General features: G+C 40.4%; 1 protein-coding gene across 1 annotated transcript in view; it reads right to left on the reverse strand.

The window, feature by feature from the left end:
* COL19A1 (collagen type XIX alpha 1 chain) overlaps window positions 1-18,465 on the reverse strand; it is a 285,300-nt gene that overhangs the window by 90,397 nt on the left and 176,438 nt on the right. Inside the window, exon 16 of the mRNA XM_036916243.2 lies at window positions 11,741-11,794. Coding sequence (XP_036772138.2) covers window positions 11,741-11,794 — 54 coding nt within the window. The remainder of the gene's footprint in view (window positions 1-11,740; window positions 11,795-18,465) is intronic.

The following is an 18,465-nucleotide window of genomic DNA, read 5'->3' on the forward strand; positions in this document are numbered from 1 at the left end:
ACGCTTCTTCTTGGTGAATCTCTGGAAATTCTGAATAGCACTATAATCCACGATCTGCTCTTGTGTTATCCAGCCCCACCCCCTTCCCCGTACCGTGGCCATAACAGCACCATAGTTTGGAAGATGGATTGCTCCTAAGTGTCTCAGTTTAAGATACTGCCAAGCATCCCCTGTTCAGAAGTTCAGAAGCAGTGCAATTAACAAGTGAGGGACCACAGCGAAGGCAGTTTCTGCATCTTGAAGGAGAATTTTTCACATCTGCCACTTTGGACATTTTTCAAACTCATTCCTCTGTGTATTCCGGGAAGTGCTCATTTGAGCTGGGCTTGCCTCTCCTGGTCGGCACACTGAGCTGTGTAATTGAGGGAACTCAAGCATAGGCAGCTTATGGTTGTATGAATAAGCAAAATACTCAATATGTGACCTGATTGTTTTCCCAGATCGCACGGTCCCTGGTTTTACTTGTCATTTTGAAACAGGAGTGGGAGGAACAGACTGTGACAGTGAATTCATTCAATGGGCATAATTAACACATTTCATTAAAGCAGGTTTTCTAAATTATGCTATGAAGCTCCTAAGTTTTTAATGATTTCTTTTCCAAAGGAGGAAAAAAAAAATCATTTTTAAAGGAGCTTCTTTTCCCTAATACCATGAAACAAACCAATCTCATTGGTATAGCGCCCGCTGCATTAGTGATAGAGTGGGTCGTTTTGGACTGACTTCCATGGCATGACGGTTAGAAAAAAAATGATGCCTCCCCTAATGCTGTTATTCTGCTCATCCATCCATAAAATATGTCATACTCATCTCTCCCCAGCATATCCTGCAAAAAGAAAAATATTATTTGTCAGCTCCCTGCAATATGAGGAGCAATGGGAACCCTGAGAGTGGCTTGCCACCCCACAGAAGCAGCATTGTTGACCCAGCACAAGGTGATAAAAGCCACAGGGGCACGAAAACTGGTAGGATGGGGATGTGTGCAACACATTATTTATATCCAGCGGTGTCCCCGAAAGCTCACCACCAGCAAACACCATACCTGGGGAATAAGAGCACCAGCAATTGCCTCCTCTGCCCTCGGGAATCTCACAATATACCGCCCAAATGAGGGGGGGTAACTGGCTTACCCAGCCTGCACCTGTCCGTGCTTTGAGTTTCCATTTACTGTAATGAAGTGATAACATTCAATCTCTTTAAAAGTGTTGGTAGAATGACACCCTTCCTGTGCAGAGAAAATGTATTTCCAAGGCGAACTGCTGGGACTTGTGATAAGCAGGCTGATGTGCAGGCTTACACACCGCCAAGCTCCACACAGGCCAAGAACCCCTGCAAAGTCCGAATAGTTGGGGACATCCTTAACAGCTCTGGAGAAAAGCAAATGAACAATCCTAGGTTTGATTTTGGGGTGATAGTAGTCTCCACTTTGACCTCAAATGTGTGCCATCAAGGTTTCTCTCAGATCTATAGGTTGTGATAAATCCGCAAGTGACAATTCTTGGTTCAACTGAAGCCATGGTTACAGCAGGCACACTCAGGGGAGTTTCAGGAGAAAACAGAAGTGAATTCATTTTTCAAACACCCAGACCCATTCCACAGAAGATTTCATGCAACAGAGAAGATGCTGACACTCTAGGCCAGTGAGGAAGAAATTAGTGATATTAACCTTTACATATCTCGTAGGGTGATTTTTTCCAGTTCTTAAAATATGCTTGGAATATTTCAAGCATTCTGAAAAGATAAATCCCCATGAAATCCAGTGTCACTAAATCCTATTTGCTGTATTTGCCCCAGAACTTTTTTACTTTGTAATGAAATTATAGCTGAAGCTGCTTCAAGTTTCATTTCCTACCAAATTTCCATCCACATTTTGGGTCCTCCTGATAATCCTGGGAACTGGTTGCTTCTCTGTTACGGAATTTCTTTCAGTCTTCCCTTTTATCAAAAGAGTTTCTTACCGGATGGTCGTTGTTATGCAGAGAAAACTGGCTGCGTGGATTTAGCTAAGCCCCTTTCTTTCCAAGGACCAAAGTTTTCTTATTGTCAAAATGGAGAATCTTTTCTTGTCTACCTAACAGAGTTATACAGTGATAAAGTTAAACACTGTATGGCACTACTTTTGGAAACTTTGCCATCAAATACAAACTGTAAGATGATTTGGGAAACAAGTCTCCCTTTCTGAATCTCTCTCCGGGGCCAATTGCATTTATCAAGACATTAATGTTTACACACCACAAGGAAATGGTGTTTAATCCATAATCCACGTACTGGGCCAACTAGCAACAAGGTTGGTGGCCAGGTATCAAGGATTTCAACTATTGTGTTCCTTCACTGCTATAACATAACACATGTCGGTGCAGCAAAACATAACACATGTCGGTGCAGCAATCTTAATAGTCATGAAATCTTGAAAGATGAAAAATCAGTGGCTAAAAGACAAACTCCTTTTCCACCAGAGTGTAGCTATTAGTAAAAAACTTAGAAAGTCAGAAAGTAGGTAATAATGTCCCACTGCTGCTGTTCATAGGGTTAAAAAAAGAGAAGTAATTAGGGAACTGAATCCAAGTGCAAGTTTTCAGGCTCAGCCTGATAGCCCCAGCTGCCCTTCATGCATGCCTACGTATTCTGTGGCTGCACAAGGTGATGCCGGAATTTTAGCAATGTTGGCAACAGCTGTTTTGTCTGGGACCATGACCCCAGGGAGGGACAAGTGGCAATAAAAATGATTAACTGGCCATATCTCCATTTTAAAGGTCTTATGTGTCTTTATTTTTAAATCTGAGGAAGTCTTCTTCTTTTTATTAAGAAATGAAATTACTATCCAACTGACTCATATAAATGGTTAGGCTCATTTTCTCTGAAGATATTATCATTATAGTACATGATCTTTAGCCTTTAATAGACCGAAGAGACTGAGATTCTTTGAAAGGAAAATGGAGACATCTGACCTGATCAGTTCAAGGATGCTAGAAGAGATGCTGAGACTATGAACTGGATTTGCATTTAGACATGTTGAGCCTCAAAATGTATATAGTCACATACTGGGTGTTTTAACAAGAAATAAAATGTTTTAACCATACTTTTTGGTAATCCACTTTATTCAGTAGAGAAAAATGTGTTTGGGGCATTAATTTGTTTTATAGGTGGGCCTCGCTATATGCTGAAAACAATAATTTTGTACTGTGGTCCTTAGAGCATACTAAAGTTGGAGATGTAAGATATGAAAGTTGGGGGTGGTATGGATAATGGGGTACAGGCTTGTGAAGGCATTAGTTCTATGGTGTTTTGAGGGCTATATGGTGTTTTCATTGCTATAACCCAGCCCATAGTCTATCAGAAAGGAAGCATCAGGTCTAGTGGTGGAGAAAAAAGACTGACTTATATGTGATGAGAGTCTACCCTTAATGAAAAATATAGTAGCCACCGGGCCGAGGCAAGACTGAAATTAAACAGGCTACTATCAAAGCTCTGTCAATTTTCTTTTCTCTCTCAGCAAGCAAGCCTGTTCTCTGTGCAAAGACTAAAATGACGCACTAAAGTGATGTTAGTTTTAGGGTTATCCTAAAACTAGGAACTTCATCCTATCAAAATAAAAATCTAACCACCTCAGGTAAAAACACACATACTAAGGCTCACAAAAGGGAGATGTGACCACTGATTATTTTCCTTGCCACTTATTACCCACCCCCAATACCTCCACCATACTTGCTTCCACCCACATAAGGCCATTTGTGATAAAAGTCACTCAGCTCCAAACCCCTTTCTGGCACTGTTCTTCTCCTAGCTTCTTTACATTTATTGAATACATTGAACTCTTTCTACCTCAGGCCCTTTGCACATCCTGCTCTTTCTGATTGGGAAATTCTTGCTCTGGCTCTTACAAGGCTAGCTCCTTCTCAAGTAATGTCACCTAGCTGCTCAGAGATGCCACCTGGCTCCCTTTAACTAGAGTAACAACTCTTCTTTCCAAATCACTTGTACATTAACCAGTTTATTCCCTTGTAGCACCTCATTCTAAACTGTAATTGTCTTGTCTATCTATGGCATTGCTTATTAACCGTTGCTCCCCACTCCTAGTAGAGCATAAGCTACTGAGGGTAAAGACCTAGTCTGTAGTTGCTGCTTTTTTGAAAAAAAAAAAAACTACTATAAACTTCATGTTTGTAATAGTGATGCACACATGGTAGATGATCGTAAGTATTTGTTGAGGTAATGAGTTCAATTTCACAGCCTAAATTTACTATTTTAACTGGTTCACAGGTTTCTATAACCTTTAGGATTGTGCAATGACTTACACTTTAAAGGTAAAAAGCTCTTCTACACTGAAGTGAAACCTAAAACAGAAATAATATGATTGTATAGGTTTTAAACTGTATTGTTATTTTAGAGAACAAGCACAAATTCCATTGGAGTCAGCACCCACAAAATGAACACTATAGAGTTTTATGAGCATTTTACAACAGATAGGCGTTTTAGATACCCATGAGTTAAGGGTTTTCACTTCCAGAGAGTATCAAGTTGACATCGAAAAGGACTGTGGATGACACAGCTCGTATTTAAAATGCAAGATAAGCAGAAAATGCAACAAAATCTTGAAAACAAATTTTGAAAATCATGTAGATTTATAATTAAGCAACAAATACTGAAAAATGTCCATACCTTGGACATCTCCAAAGGGCTGTGGAAACGTCCCTCTCTGCCAAGAGCTTTTTCAGTGGGAACAGTAGAGGGAGCTGCTGCCCTACATTACAAATTTCCTGAATTTCTGTTTTCAGCATAAATTGCTATGCACTGAAATGTGACACATTTGAGCCCACTGCTCAATTCTCACACTGCAACAACGAAACAATGCACGAAAACAATGCCAGGAAAAAAATGAAAGGAAATCAAGAGCCTGCCTGTGACAGAAAGAAGTAATAACACACTTTAAAATGAATGTGGTTTTTAATAAACACTTTTTCAGTGATGATGAATGAGAAGTAAAGTTAATGTCAAAGGGGTGGCCTAATACATATTTCCTTTAATGGCTCATTAGTTAAATTCTCTTGCCTTCCCTCCTGCTCTGCCTCATTTCCAGCTGTTTTCCTCTCTTTTCAAAAAGAACTAAAAACCAGAATACTTTGAAATAAACTAAGGCATTTTCAGGCTTGAGACTCTCCAAATCTCATTATCATAACACGAGGCCATTATTGTCTATTGCTTATGCTACTCAGATAACTAGAAGGCTTTAAAAGAAGAGAGAGAAATTTTTATTAGAGTGTGAGGGGTGGTAGTTGAGACTTAGAGAACCTCACAACTAATAAAATGCAATGGCTCAGATGATGCATGAGCAAATCCCACAAGCAAGCAAGAGAAGAAAAACCCTCTCTGAATACTTTGAAGTTGAAAGTATAGAAATATCTCTATACTTCCTCTATACAGAGAAAAAATATCTCTGAAGCCAGTTATCATTACTTAATTGTGGGTAACTTCTGTATTTCTTCATAAGTAGATTTACATCATCTACAGTAAGTATTCCAGATGTAGGGCACGTGAGCTTCATTTTAGCAATTCATTGGAAGATATTCCACTTTTTGTTAACTGTACTTTGGGAAATTGTGAAGAGAAAAAAATGTGTCGATTCGATTACAGATTTAAGACAATCTCTTCCATTTACAATACTGAATGTGTAAATGGATGTTCAGAATCATAGTGATGGGCTTAGGTTATATTTAGACAGAGCTTTACAGTTGTAAGAAACATCTTTCATATACATGCATATGATTCTCCCAGCCACTGTGGGAAGTAGATGAGGCAGTACTATTATCATTTCAAGTTTACACGAAAGGAAACTGAGACATAGAAATGTCAGTGAATTGTCCAAGGACATGCTAGTAAGGAGAAAGATCAGGTCCCCCCCAGCCTTCTTACACTATGCTGCTGTCCTAAGGCACTGCCGCACCCTACGTTACCATGGAAAGATCAAACAGTGCTCAGTGTGTGATTTTTAAGGAAGGCTGAATGTAGCCAGTCTTAGCCAAGTTGTAAACTAGAAGCTTGTCTTTCACAACTGTGATCTAGTGGAATGCAGGAGTGTTTAGGGATCAGTTCCTAGCTTTCAAGTCTGCACCCACCCAATCCCCCCGCCAAAACCTTATATTGTGTGATGCTGGGCAAGTGACTTGACATTTCCAAGCACCGCTACCCTATTACATAATGAGACGATTTCTACTTCTACTGACAGTTGTGAGGGTTACACAGGCGATGGCAGAGGGCCTCAGCTAGTGCAGAGCGCGTGCTGTGATGACTCTCCTGGTGGGTCCCTCTCTTCTCAGCCTGCTTCCTCAGGAGGTCGTGGGCCTTCCTGCCCTGCAGAGATGCTTGATGCCCTCACGCCTCCTCTGAAGAACTGCCCTCAGACATAATCTTCATGTATTTGCTGGTAATCTATCCAGGACAACTGCACTTAATGGCGTCCCTCCAGTGAAGAATAGTCATTCAAAACAAGACAGCAGAAGTAACTTGGAGGCATCTTGGAGCTTCTCCTTTTGTATAGGGAAGACCAACTCTTCCCTCTTATTAGGAAATTGGACCAAGACTTTATAAAAAAATATTTTCATCATAAAGGGTCATGGCTAGCTCTTTTAGCCGGTTAGTTGCTCCTCAATTACAAGCATTGTGATTAAAAATAACTTTATCATTGTAGTTTACATGTGTAAGCATTTCTCAAGGAGAAAAGAAACTGCTATTAAATGTGGGAAGCTTAATTGTAGTAATATGTCGGACTTTGATGAAACACTAATTCATACAGTCAATTAGATCTGTATTAGTCGAACAGACCTACTTTTAGTAAATACTCCATTAATAGAATTATTTTTTCTCTAGGAAATAGACTCTCTCAGCAGGAAAAGTATTTCCTTTTGCAAATAGTATTTATGATAAAGTGGAAGTTGTGGGGAGTTATTTGTAAACAAGTCACCTTTTTGGTACAAATGTTTCTTAAGAGAGTGAGAAAATACAAATTTGGCTTCAGAACAAAGAACCACCAGTAGAAAGTTAAAATGTTGATTGTTTGAGTTCCTCCAGGCCATTTGTGATTTCCTTCAGTTCCGCTTTTTACAATCTTCATTGATGTTCTCCTCAACAGCGCTAACTCTGGTTTAGGGAACGTCTGTAAAGCCCCTAAGGGGCATCCATTTGCTTGAAGGAATTGAGCAAAGTATGCTGTTATCAAAGAATCCATGCCTCCAGATAATTCCTGTGTCGTGGTTTTTTTCAATCACACCGATCAGATTCAAATTTTCTCCCCCTAACTTCTCTAAAGGCTAACTGCTCAAATATATATGCTATAGTTATATACTGTTACCTCATTTGAGGGATATTACGTATTATCTGCTTTATGTTTGATAAGACCGATTATAATCGTCATGGGAAATTCCACCACGTGCTTTAGGAATCTGACGTGCAGGCCACCGGGGTAAGTCATACACCATCCCTCAATCTCATCAGGATTTTAGCCCCAGCTGGCCTTTCCTTACTTCTCCTACTTTCTTTCCTGCTATGAAGGAGGGTTCAGCTCACGTAGGGTACAATGTTGAAAAAGACCCATAAATGAAAAACAACATTTTGATCTAAAAATGTCCATAAGGGAGACGTCACTTAAGCTATATATTTGTAATAAAATACAAATAGGTCCGTGGGACAAATACAAATTGTAATAAAATATAAATAGCTCCATGGTACATCCTAACAGAGATAAAAAAAAAAAAAACACTCTGCTGATACTTTAAAGGTGGTATATGCTAAGAGAGCTGCAGGGAATCTTGCCTACTTGCAACACTCCAGCCCCAGCGTGGCCCTAGCAGGGCCCAGCAATAGAATCTGGCCGCGAGACTTCGCACTCAGAGCTCTTCACAGATTGTCTCAGCTTCCCATGACCCGTGGGACTCCGCACAGGAGGACTGGCCGGGTCCTGCCAGGCTGCACGCCCTCCCCCAGCTCTCCCCCTCCCTCTACCTGCTTTACTGGACAGACATCTTCAACATTTTTTAAGCAGCTTTTGAGGCACAGTTGATACGCAAAGAACGCCATGTATTTAATTGCACAGTTTGATCAATTTGGACATAGGCAAACACGAGATTCCATCACCCAATCAAGGTAATTGATGTATCTGACACTTCCCAGAGTTCCCTTGTGCCCATTACGTCTTTTGTTCTTTTTTTGTGTGGTAAGAACACCTAACAGGAGACCTACCCTCTTCACAAATTTTGAAGGGCATAATACAGTCTTGTTAACTGTAGGCCTACGTTGTACAGCGCATCTCTAGAACTTCTTCATCTTGCCTAACTGAAACTTCACACCTATTTCCTCCAGTCCCCAGCCCCTGAGCATCTAGGAGTGTGGCTGTTTTGGATCTTATGTTAGTGGAATCACGCAGTCCTTGTCCTTCTGCGACTGGCTTATTTCACTTGGCACAATGTCCCCCAGGTTCATCCATGTTATTGTAACTGCAGGATTCCCATTTATTTTTAAGGCTCAACTTTCATATTTCAGTTGTCAGTTCCTGAAGGAAACCATCCCGGCCACTATCTTTTTAAGTGCTCTTCTCTCTGCCTATGTCTGTTCACTAAACTCGAATGCCTAGAGGGCAAAGACAATACCTTATTCATCTCTGCAGCTCTTAACAGCCAAACGCACATAGTAGCTGGGTATTCAATAAATGTTTGTGAAACGGTTTATGTGAATTAGTGGCAGTTTGTTTTCTTTAATTAGCTAATTTTCTTAAGAAATTGGTTAATATGATCATGAAGGAACTGATTTCAAAGAACTCTGTTCATTTCTAACCATTTGAGAAACAACAGTCCTCTTGCTAAAGTCCGCTATGTTTAGAAAAATTAAACATGGAGGCGGTACAGACAAATGTGGGGAGCCAGCTCTTTTACCTTCCGTGCAACGCTGCCCTTTGCCAAGTCCTGTATGAACAGGAACTTCCTGCATGCTGGCATGCACGTCAGCACTTCCACCTTTCTTCTGAACAACTTCAAAAAAACCCAAAAGCTAATGAAAACTGTACCCCAAGATAAGGTTTTGATGACACTCGTCTTAGAGAAAATATATTTCAGTCAACGAGAGGAGTTATCCCAGAATCAAAAAGACAGAGTTTCCATGAAGCACAATATTAAACAGAAAATAAGCTGATGGTAGGCCTTCACACTACCTCTTTTTAAACAATAGGTCATCAATGAATAAAAACCTTGTCTTTTTTGTATAGATTTTCCCTTTATTTTGCAGTCTAACAAATTGGTATTTTATTATGTTAACAAAAGATAATAAACTACTTTGCTTTTAAATACCATGTAGTCAGGATTTAGTGAGCTCTGTGTATCAGACCCATAGCTGAGTTTGAATTCTAAATCCAATACTGGAAATAAAATAAGTACCTCTTTCCCCCAAACACTCTGGCAATAAACTAAAACCCATGGAATTGAATATTATAAATCCTTTCATACAGTCATATATTTCTTAATTTTCTAAATTCTTCAGTAAACTCATGTGATCTATAGTGGAGAACTCATTCCAGGATTCAGTGTGACCCTCTTCTTTCCTGGACGTTTGGCAGCTTCTCATAAAGGCCTTCATCATTCAAATTCCTCCTCTGACACAACTATTATCCTGTTTGAAAGGAGCAACGTATGTTTAGAAAACTACATGAAGGTCTAATCTTACCTGTTTTTCACCAGCTTTTCTTCTGTATGGTACCAGACAGTTACTGAAAAATCTTACAATGTGTTCTCTGTTTGGCCAGAAAATTTGTAACAAAAATCAACAAAGCTGATTCCTTTAAAGACTGGAGTTCAGGATGCCCAATTTATGCCTGTTTTATTCCCTACTTGGCTTTTATAATGGTTATCAGTTGACACTAGTTCATCACTAGAAAAACAACTCACTAGAATGGCTGAAGTGGATGAAATGAAGTCAGTGACAGGGCAGCAATGATGCTCATTTTGGGCACATGAACCCCACCCTGCGTGGTTCCTACAGTGTTTGGTTGGGAGCCCTCTAGTGGTAGTACAGGGTAGTTCTGGTCTTTACCGTTTTCTAGGCTTTAATTTCTCATCTACAAAATATAATCATTTGTTCACTCAGCCATTAAATAGTTAATAGTTACACACTACACCACAGGAACTGGGCTAGGCCATGGTGGTAAAACAGGTTCAAAAAAATTTGCAGTGCAGTGGATGGTCAGATTCGGAAAATAACAATAACAAAGCAATGTGCTGTGTGCTTTACCAGTGCAGGGGTAATGGATTGTAAGGGTCATGGAGGAGGACACCTCCACGGGCAAAGAGCTCTGGCAAGGGCTATGCAGAGAATGATGTAGAGGTGAGTCGTGGAGATAGAGAAGCTTAGTAGGCCTATGGGAGAACATGCTCAAAGTATGATGTTTTTGAGATAACAAGGGAAGATTATGCTACAGATGACAAATGAAGGAAGGACACAGAGGAGGTCAGGCACAGAGAGTGAAGGGCAAGAATGGCCCAGAATGACACTCAGGGGACGTGGACCTCATCCTGAAGGAAAGAGAAGCTATACAGAGACTTACACTGAAGAGTTACACGGTCAGAGTTTCACTTAGGAATATTACTCCACTTGTAGAAGGTAGAGGCAACGAGACCAGCTCTGAGATGGCTGCAAAAATATAGGGGCAAATTGACAGGGGCCTAAACTAAGGCAGCAACAATGAGAAGGGAGGTGGGGGAAATGGATTCATGAGCTCCTGGGATGCAGAGCTGACATGATGTAGAAACTGTCTGGATGTAGAGGATGAGGGAGAGAGAAAAAATTCTAGGATTAATTTCGAGTTTAATTTTGGACATGCTACTCTTGTGGTATGTACGGGACCTGCCAGGAGACTCAGTGAGCAGGCAGGGGATGGATGAGCCTGGAGCTCAGAGCAAACGTCTGTGCTGAAATAAAACACTGGGGATTGTTAATCCAAGCAACACAGTGTTGGGGAAGAAGGAACACTGCTAATGAAGGAGACAAAATAAGGATGGCCTCAGAGGCAGGAGGAAAAAAAATCAGAATCACTAAACCTAGAGAACAGGGCGTCTCAAGCAGACAGTGTCAGCAGTGTCAACCCCAGGTGCGCAGGGAAGTGAGGTGAAGCCTGAGAAGCGCCCAGGGCATCTCGGGCCTCAGAGAGGACTGGCGACCTCGGAGAGTGCCACGTCCGTGGACCAGCTGGGACTCAAACCAGACTCCAGGGCGCCGAAGAGTGAGCACGACCACCAGAAATGGAGTACTTTTTCTAAGCCCAGGGGTAAAGGAAGAGATCAGTAAGCTGGTTAAAGCTCTCTTCTGTAACAATGTTTCTATGAACTTCTAGCCAAACAGCTGTATCAAGAAAGTGAGCACTTCCCCAGACACCTAACTTCCTGCCAGCCTGGATGCTGAGCCGCTGCGGAGACGGGGGCCAGAAGGTTTAGAAGAGAACTCATTTCTTTGGAGGCTTGGCTTGGGACGTTCCTGCAGGCAGGACAGTTGCTCCTGCCTGTGTAATAAAGAAGTGGGTGAGGTGTTTGACAGCTACCCACCTGCCTTACCTCTTCGTTTGTGTGGTGGTGAGAGGTGTAGGGGGGTCAACCATTTGAAACAGTGGAAAGATGGACATTATTATCTACAGGTGACTAAAATAACCCTTAGGCCAACACGTAGCAATAAAGATGAATTCTGCAAGGGAGCAGTCATCAGGTTTACTCACAGGTGGTCCTGGGGGTCCTGGTTTTCCGGGAGGACCTGTTTTTCCTCGTCTTCCCTTGAAACCAAAGAGAAACAGAGAATAAATACTGTGATTTCATTTTATTTTAAGATAAGACAATATTACATGGCAACCTCAGAGGCAGAAAAAAATTAACTGAAAGTTAAAAAATAATTCCAAGTCCACGTAACCTTTAAACATCATGAAGCCTAAGAAGCATGAGCCAAATCTTAACAACCATGAGGAGAAAAATAGTGCTTGGAATGAATATATCTTAATTGCTATTAGCAGCCCTTCAAATACTGCCTACCTTGATACACTAGTAAAGTAATATAAAGTGTCTGAAAAGTGGTTTAATATGGGCATTTTATCTGATGGTTCTGTTGTTTCAGATGCAAAATACGTGTATTTGTCATCTTAAATGGTGTTTCTCATGGTCTCAATTCTAATTTCACAGGAATTCCTGAGGGTGAGATTGTGTGTTAAAAATGCATATTCCTGGGCTTCATCTAGAATCACTGGGGAAGGGGGCTTTATAAATCTGCACTTTTAAAATCACTTCAAGCAATTGTTATGCTCACTGAAGTATGAAAAGTACTTCCCTAAGCCATATTATAATAATAAAATATAACTATAATTGTTAATTATTTGTATATACATATACACACATATATACATACATACAATGTATATATATATATACTAAATATATACTCCTTGCTTATTAATCTTCATTATTGTAAGTGAATGTTAACTCTCCCAAGTTTGCAACTGAATTCCAATTGTAAGAGTTACAAAAATAAGATTGTGTTAACATTTCTAAGTGATTGTATCTAATATCACTTAAAGAGCAGTTAGTTAGTTATTACAATTTTATTTTCCTAAATGTTTTTTCCTTTCTAAAAGAAGGAAGTAAGCTTAGGTATTGAAAGCATACATTTTGAACGAGAAACATTTCTGAGCATGTTTTCTAAATATGGTCACTCTATTTCATGCTATTAATAACTTTATTTCTTTATCATATTGGTAGTATATTAATACATACTAAGGCTTGTTGCTACTGAAAAAGTGAAAGTATTGGGTTGATCTTTGAATGCTTTTTTGGGAGAATTATAAGCACAAATATAGAAATGCTCATTTAATTCATGAATTGTCCTGCTCTGAACGTGTCAGGCAAAGTTGCTTGAACTCTCTGGTTTTTATCTAGGCTTAGAGTAAGGTGGGAAGTCCAAGGCCACCGGAAGAGGAAGCTTTGGGAGACAAGTAACACTTAGGACATAGTGATTGGGTGGTAAATGCTTCCATTGTTGCTGAAGAAAAGGTAAGCGAATACCATTAAGACCTTGTACAAAAACAGCAGCTGCTTTTATAAATAATCCTAGCTAAGATCTAAGATCTACAGAACAAGTGTTTAAAAGTTTTATTAAGAACAGAAATACACTAGTGGTGTGTTCATGCACCTTCTGTTTTAGAGATGAGAACCCTGGAGATCCTCGCAGGGACTGAAAGATTGGGAATGAATATATAATTTAACATTCTGTGTATTTAATGACAAGTTATACACATGTATATCCTTTACGAGTCTTGCAGTTTACACATTCTGAAAATCAATACATTGGGTCTTTTGGTAAATGGTAAGTCAATTAGACCCTGAGGATTAATCAATGATAAAAAGTTTACTTAGGAAGTGGAAGCATTGTAATTTATTAATTCACAGGAGCACAAAGAAACAAAGTCGATGGCATTGATCTAGGTGATTGGTCCTTTCTTTTAGGTTGAGGTAAGTTAAAACTGCAAGATCAACTTTTGTGTGCATTCTTTCTCTAAAGGAGACTTGTATATTGATTTGGGCAGGAAGTGGGGAAAATGAGACTGTCTATTGATCATCTTTTATTACAGACTTCATGTTTGAGACGAACCAAGTGTCAGATATGGTGACACAATGTCGGCATGTCTTCAGAGGAGGAGGAAAAGACACTCAGGGTTCAGCATGGGGGGTGGGCAAGCGCCCGAATTCTTGCATATCGCTGCGGAGTCCCGGCCATTTAGGTCAGCCCAGCAGGGGTCAGTGTCTGATGTGCACGCTGAAGAGCCCCGGGGGAGTGCTGAGGCTGCTCTGCGTCCTTGCTAAGGGCGGATGCGCAGGTAAAATACACTTTAGGGTTGTTACATCATTGGAACGTATTGTGTGCAGATTTCTTTAGCTGGCACATGTTTTCAGTTTAAAGGCGGTTTCCAGGCTTGAGTTTCTAGTAATGCCCTAAAGCAGATTTGAACAATTTGTAAAGATGTGTTTTACAAAGCAACACAGTCACTATTTTCTTAGCCATACTACCAAACACACCTTAAGTAGGACTCTGCCTTAGAGCCTGAGGCTCAGCTGCCTGCAGAGGGGGCTCTGACAGCACAGCAGAATCTATTGGGGGGCCACGACTTCAGTCACTGTAAGAGTTGAAGCCCACTCTCAGACATCATCTTCTTCTCTCCAAAGAGTCCTGGGATGAACCCCTTGTCTTCCTACCCCACTCAAGGCCCCAGCTGCTGCACGGAACAGTCTCCCACTCTCCTGTTCCTCCCAAAAACCTTTCCTCTTTTCACTTAGAAGCACTAGGGAAAAGGCAGTGCACCTAAGAGGTAACAGCAGAGTTTTACTGGGCTGAATTTTATTACCTAAGCCAGGATAATTTGGTAAGTATTTCATTAGTAGTAATTATGCCAAGACAACGGGCATAAACCACAACTCTCACTGTAGAACTAAAATCAGATTCCTCCCTTTTTCCCATAAAGTGTAATCTGGGAATCTCTGTTCTTTTCCTGGCAGGGTTCTGGGGCATTGTATGAGGACACGTGGGGTCAGGGGCTGGGCCTGGGGCCGCTGACGGTAGGGCCTGGGGCACCCTTGTGACTCCGGTGGGAGCAATGATTATTGCATGTTAGTTTCCACCTCTGTCTCCTTCCATTTCAGTCCCCTCAGCACCAGGCTCCCTGGGGACTTTCTGTAAAGTGAGACAGAAAATGGATGTGGGTGGGGATGGAAATCCTGGCAGGTAACAGAAATGCTGAGATGGGAGTGGTCTTCCTGGCGAGGATGCCTGGTCCCTGGGACATTTGTTCATAAACAGCTCTGATAAATTGGAATCTGGCTGATTCTCCAAATGGATGGTGACCTATTCCAGCATAATGACAAAGTACATGTTATTAGACAGCAGTTTAGACATTTGTCTAATGATTTAAGCCCAGTGGTGTTCAAACCTGATCGTGCATGAGCATCCCTGGGATGGCTAGCTAACACAGATTGCTCGGCCCACTTTCAGAGTTTCTGATAGAGTAGGTCTAGAGTAGGACCTCATAACCTGCATTTCTAACAAGTTTCCAGTAACACTGATGCTACTGGCTGGGAGAACATACTTTGAGAACCCCTGCTTTATACCTCAAGCTCTTTTTTCATATTTAAAGTCAGACAATCTTGTAGAGTCCCTAATATCTTGCACAGCTTGTAGCTCAGAACAATAGAGTTCAATTAGTTTTGTGATAATGTGAAAGTTTGAGAATAAAAAGCCCCTTGTCAAGTTCAGGAGCACTTGGACTGGACTCTGGGCCTTTCCTCTTATGGAAAATTGGTACTTACGTGTTGAAAGGTTTGTTGAGGATAAAAAAGAATGTGGAGAAACTGGAATGCCTGTGCACTGGTGGTGGGCCTGTAACATGGCATAGCTGCTATGGAAAACACCAGAAGGGTTCTTAAAATATTAAAAGTAGAATTACCATATGATCCAGAAATCCCACTTCTGTGTATATACCCCAAAGAATTGAAAGCAGATATTTGAAGAGGTATTTGCACCCCCATGTTCAGAGCAGTGCTATTCAGGACAGCCAAGAGGTGGAACCAATCCAAATGTCCACCAACGGATGACTAAATGAACAAAATGTGGTTTAGACATACAGTGGAATATTATTCAGCCTTAAAGAGGAAGGGAATACTGAACCATGAGGGCATTATGCTAATTAAATAAGCTTAGTGAAATAAGTCACAAAAAGATAAATGCTGTATGATACCACTTGTATGAAGTACCTAAAGTAGTCCAAATTACAGAAACAGAATGTAGAATGGAGGTTACCATGGGCTGGAGGTGGTGGGGCAGGGTGGGGAAGGGAGTTGTTTAATGGGTAGAGAGCTTTAATTTTGCAAGACTAAAAAGTTCTGGAGATGTTTCACGATAATGTGAATATACTTAACACCATTGAATGGTGCACTTGAAAATCATTATTAAGATAACTTAGTAAATTTGATGTTACGTGTTTTTTACCACAGTTAAAAAACAACACTACTCCTGCATGTCTGATACATGTGCTAATAATAAACATTAGTTCTTTCCCTCTCTTTCTACCATCCTCTTTCCAATTCTCCATTTTTTTTAATTTGAAAAGCTTTGATAGTATATCAAGAAAAGCTTCTAAAATATGTATTGTGCATCAGTTTAAAAAGTGTAACCAACTCGTAATTATGCATATGGAATTTTTTCATCTAAAGATAACAATCAAGGTGCCCCTTAAGAGTGGAAATAGAAAGAATAAATTGTGGGTTATTCATACAATGGAATACTACACTGCAGTGAAAATGAATGGGATATACTAATGCAAAAAATATGGGTGAATCTTGCAAACATAACATTGATCAATTTACATAAGGAATAAAAATGGGCAAAACTAATTATGCTGTTAGGAGTTATGATAGGTTCCCAACGTGGGAGTGGGGAGTGACTGAAAGAGAGCTGAGGGTGGTTTATGGGGCTGGTGACAGGGATGTTCTCTGTCTTGAACCATGTGTGGTTCCATGAGTGTGTTCAATTTGTGAAAAATCATTGGGCTGTAACCTTATGATACATACATTTTCTGAATGTATGCTAAAATACAAATTAAAAAAAAAATGAAACCAGGAGATTTCCCCAATGGAACGGTTATATTTGCATCATCTAATGGCTTCATCCATCTGCATTTGCTGTGTGCAAGACTGCAGAGGGTCACTATAGCAGGGAGAAAAAAAAAGCAACCCAAGGCTATTTAAACATATGACATCTACAAATTTTCAACAGTAAAAATAACCTGACGCTTCCAGGATGACTTGCTGTGTGAGAGCACGTGTGTCTTAAATTAGCCACTTGATTTATAAACACTTGGCCCTCCAGGAACATTAAGAAGGGAAGAATGCAAATAATGGATGACTGGTGCTTCGATGACAAATGGTCTGGGTTGCTGAGGAGGATGATGAGATGAAGTCAAGGTTACAGCAGTCATTGGACTTGGATAAAGGGTAGCATGCAGACCCCAAGCCCGCAGGGGAATGTACGTGTGTGTATGTATGTGTAGTCTTTCTAACGTGCCAGGTCTTGCTAATACGGCTGGCCCCTCTCAAATGCTTCCCCGTCCCCGTGTGTGTATTTGGCACACCCTCAGGCATCAGCTCAGCCTGAACAAGGTATGAAGGAAATGTCAAGGAAGGGGAGACAGGGCCTTGACTGGCACCCGCAACTGTGAAGGAGGTGTTAATTACATAGGAAAACATTACACACTATCTGGGAAGATTTCTCTTTTTTTACATGGTGAACGGAAATAAGATTTATGACAGATGTTGTAAAAAGTTACCACATTTTGAAATCAATGATATGTGAAAAAAAATAATGGAAATGAAATACTTATGTGAGTAATCCATAATATCCTAAGTGCATTTTATTTCTTAACAAATATTTAAAAGTACATCTACGATAGCAGCAACACTAGTCATAAAGATCTCATTATTTCAGGGCTCAGACAAATAGCTCGTGTAAGGACATGGGAAAAGGATGTAATTCAGCATGAACAAACGATTTGAAATAGATGGAGCCGAGGAAAGAAGAACCCATACTATGACGCTATTCTCAGTCCTGCCTTCCTCATTCAGGTTGGGATGTCACAATTTCTAAGTCATTTCACAACTTCCCCATTTCTCTGTCCCTGTCCTTTCTTCTCCTTGAATGTAGCTTTTCAAAATAAGCTACAAGTTGTGACCTTATTATCTAACCCCCCTTAGCTATGACTGAATAAATGTCATCTGAATAAATGATAATACTTCACCTAAACCTTGGACTGAGCCAGGTGGTCTGATGTGTGGTCAGTCACTGATTAGTATTTCTATTAAGCTATAGTGGGGGTGAGGATTTAATAATATGGGAACTGTTGAACCACTGTGTTGAATACTTGAAACCATTTTAAGACTGTATATCAACTATACTTAAATAGAAAAAAAGTATATCTTAAAAAAAACGATATTATGTTGGTACTAATTTGGGCTGATTGGTACCCTGCCCTCCAGACCCTTCTGACTGGGTGTACCCAGCAGTCAGCCTTTCCTCATGTGCCCTGATCTGTCCATGTGGTATCAGGAAATGTAAGAAAGGTCTATGACTAAAGATCATTAAATCGGTTACCATTTATCAAGTGCTCACCACGGTCCAGGCACTGAGTGCTAAGCATTGACTTACCTTATTTCATTTAATCATTTCAAAGTTACTATTGGTGGGTGGTGCTATTCCCATTTTATAGAGAAAGAAAGGTTAAATATCTAGTTCTGAATCTGTCTCCTCTTAATTGGCGGGACCAGAATTGAAGCCCAAGTGAATCCGATCCTAAAACCCTCAATCCTCAAAATTAAGGTTTCCGTGGTGGGGATTCTGATCATTCATAATTTAGGT

The sequence above is a fragment of the Manis pentadactyla genome, chromosome 16, assembly GCF_030020395.1.
Source record: "Manis pentadactyla isolate mManPen7 chromosome 16, mManPen7.hap1, whole genome shotgun sequence".
Lineage (NCBI taxonomy): Eukaryota > Metazoa > Chordata > Mammalia > Pholidota > Manidae > Manis > Manis pentadactyla.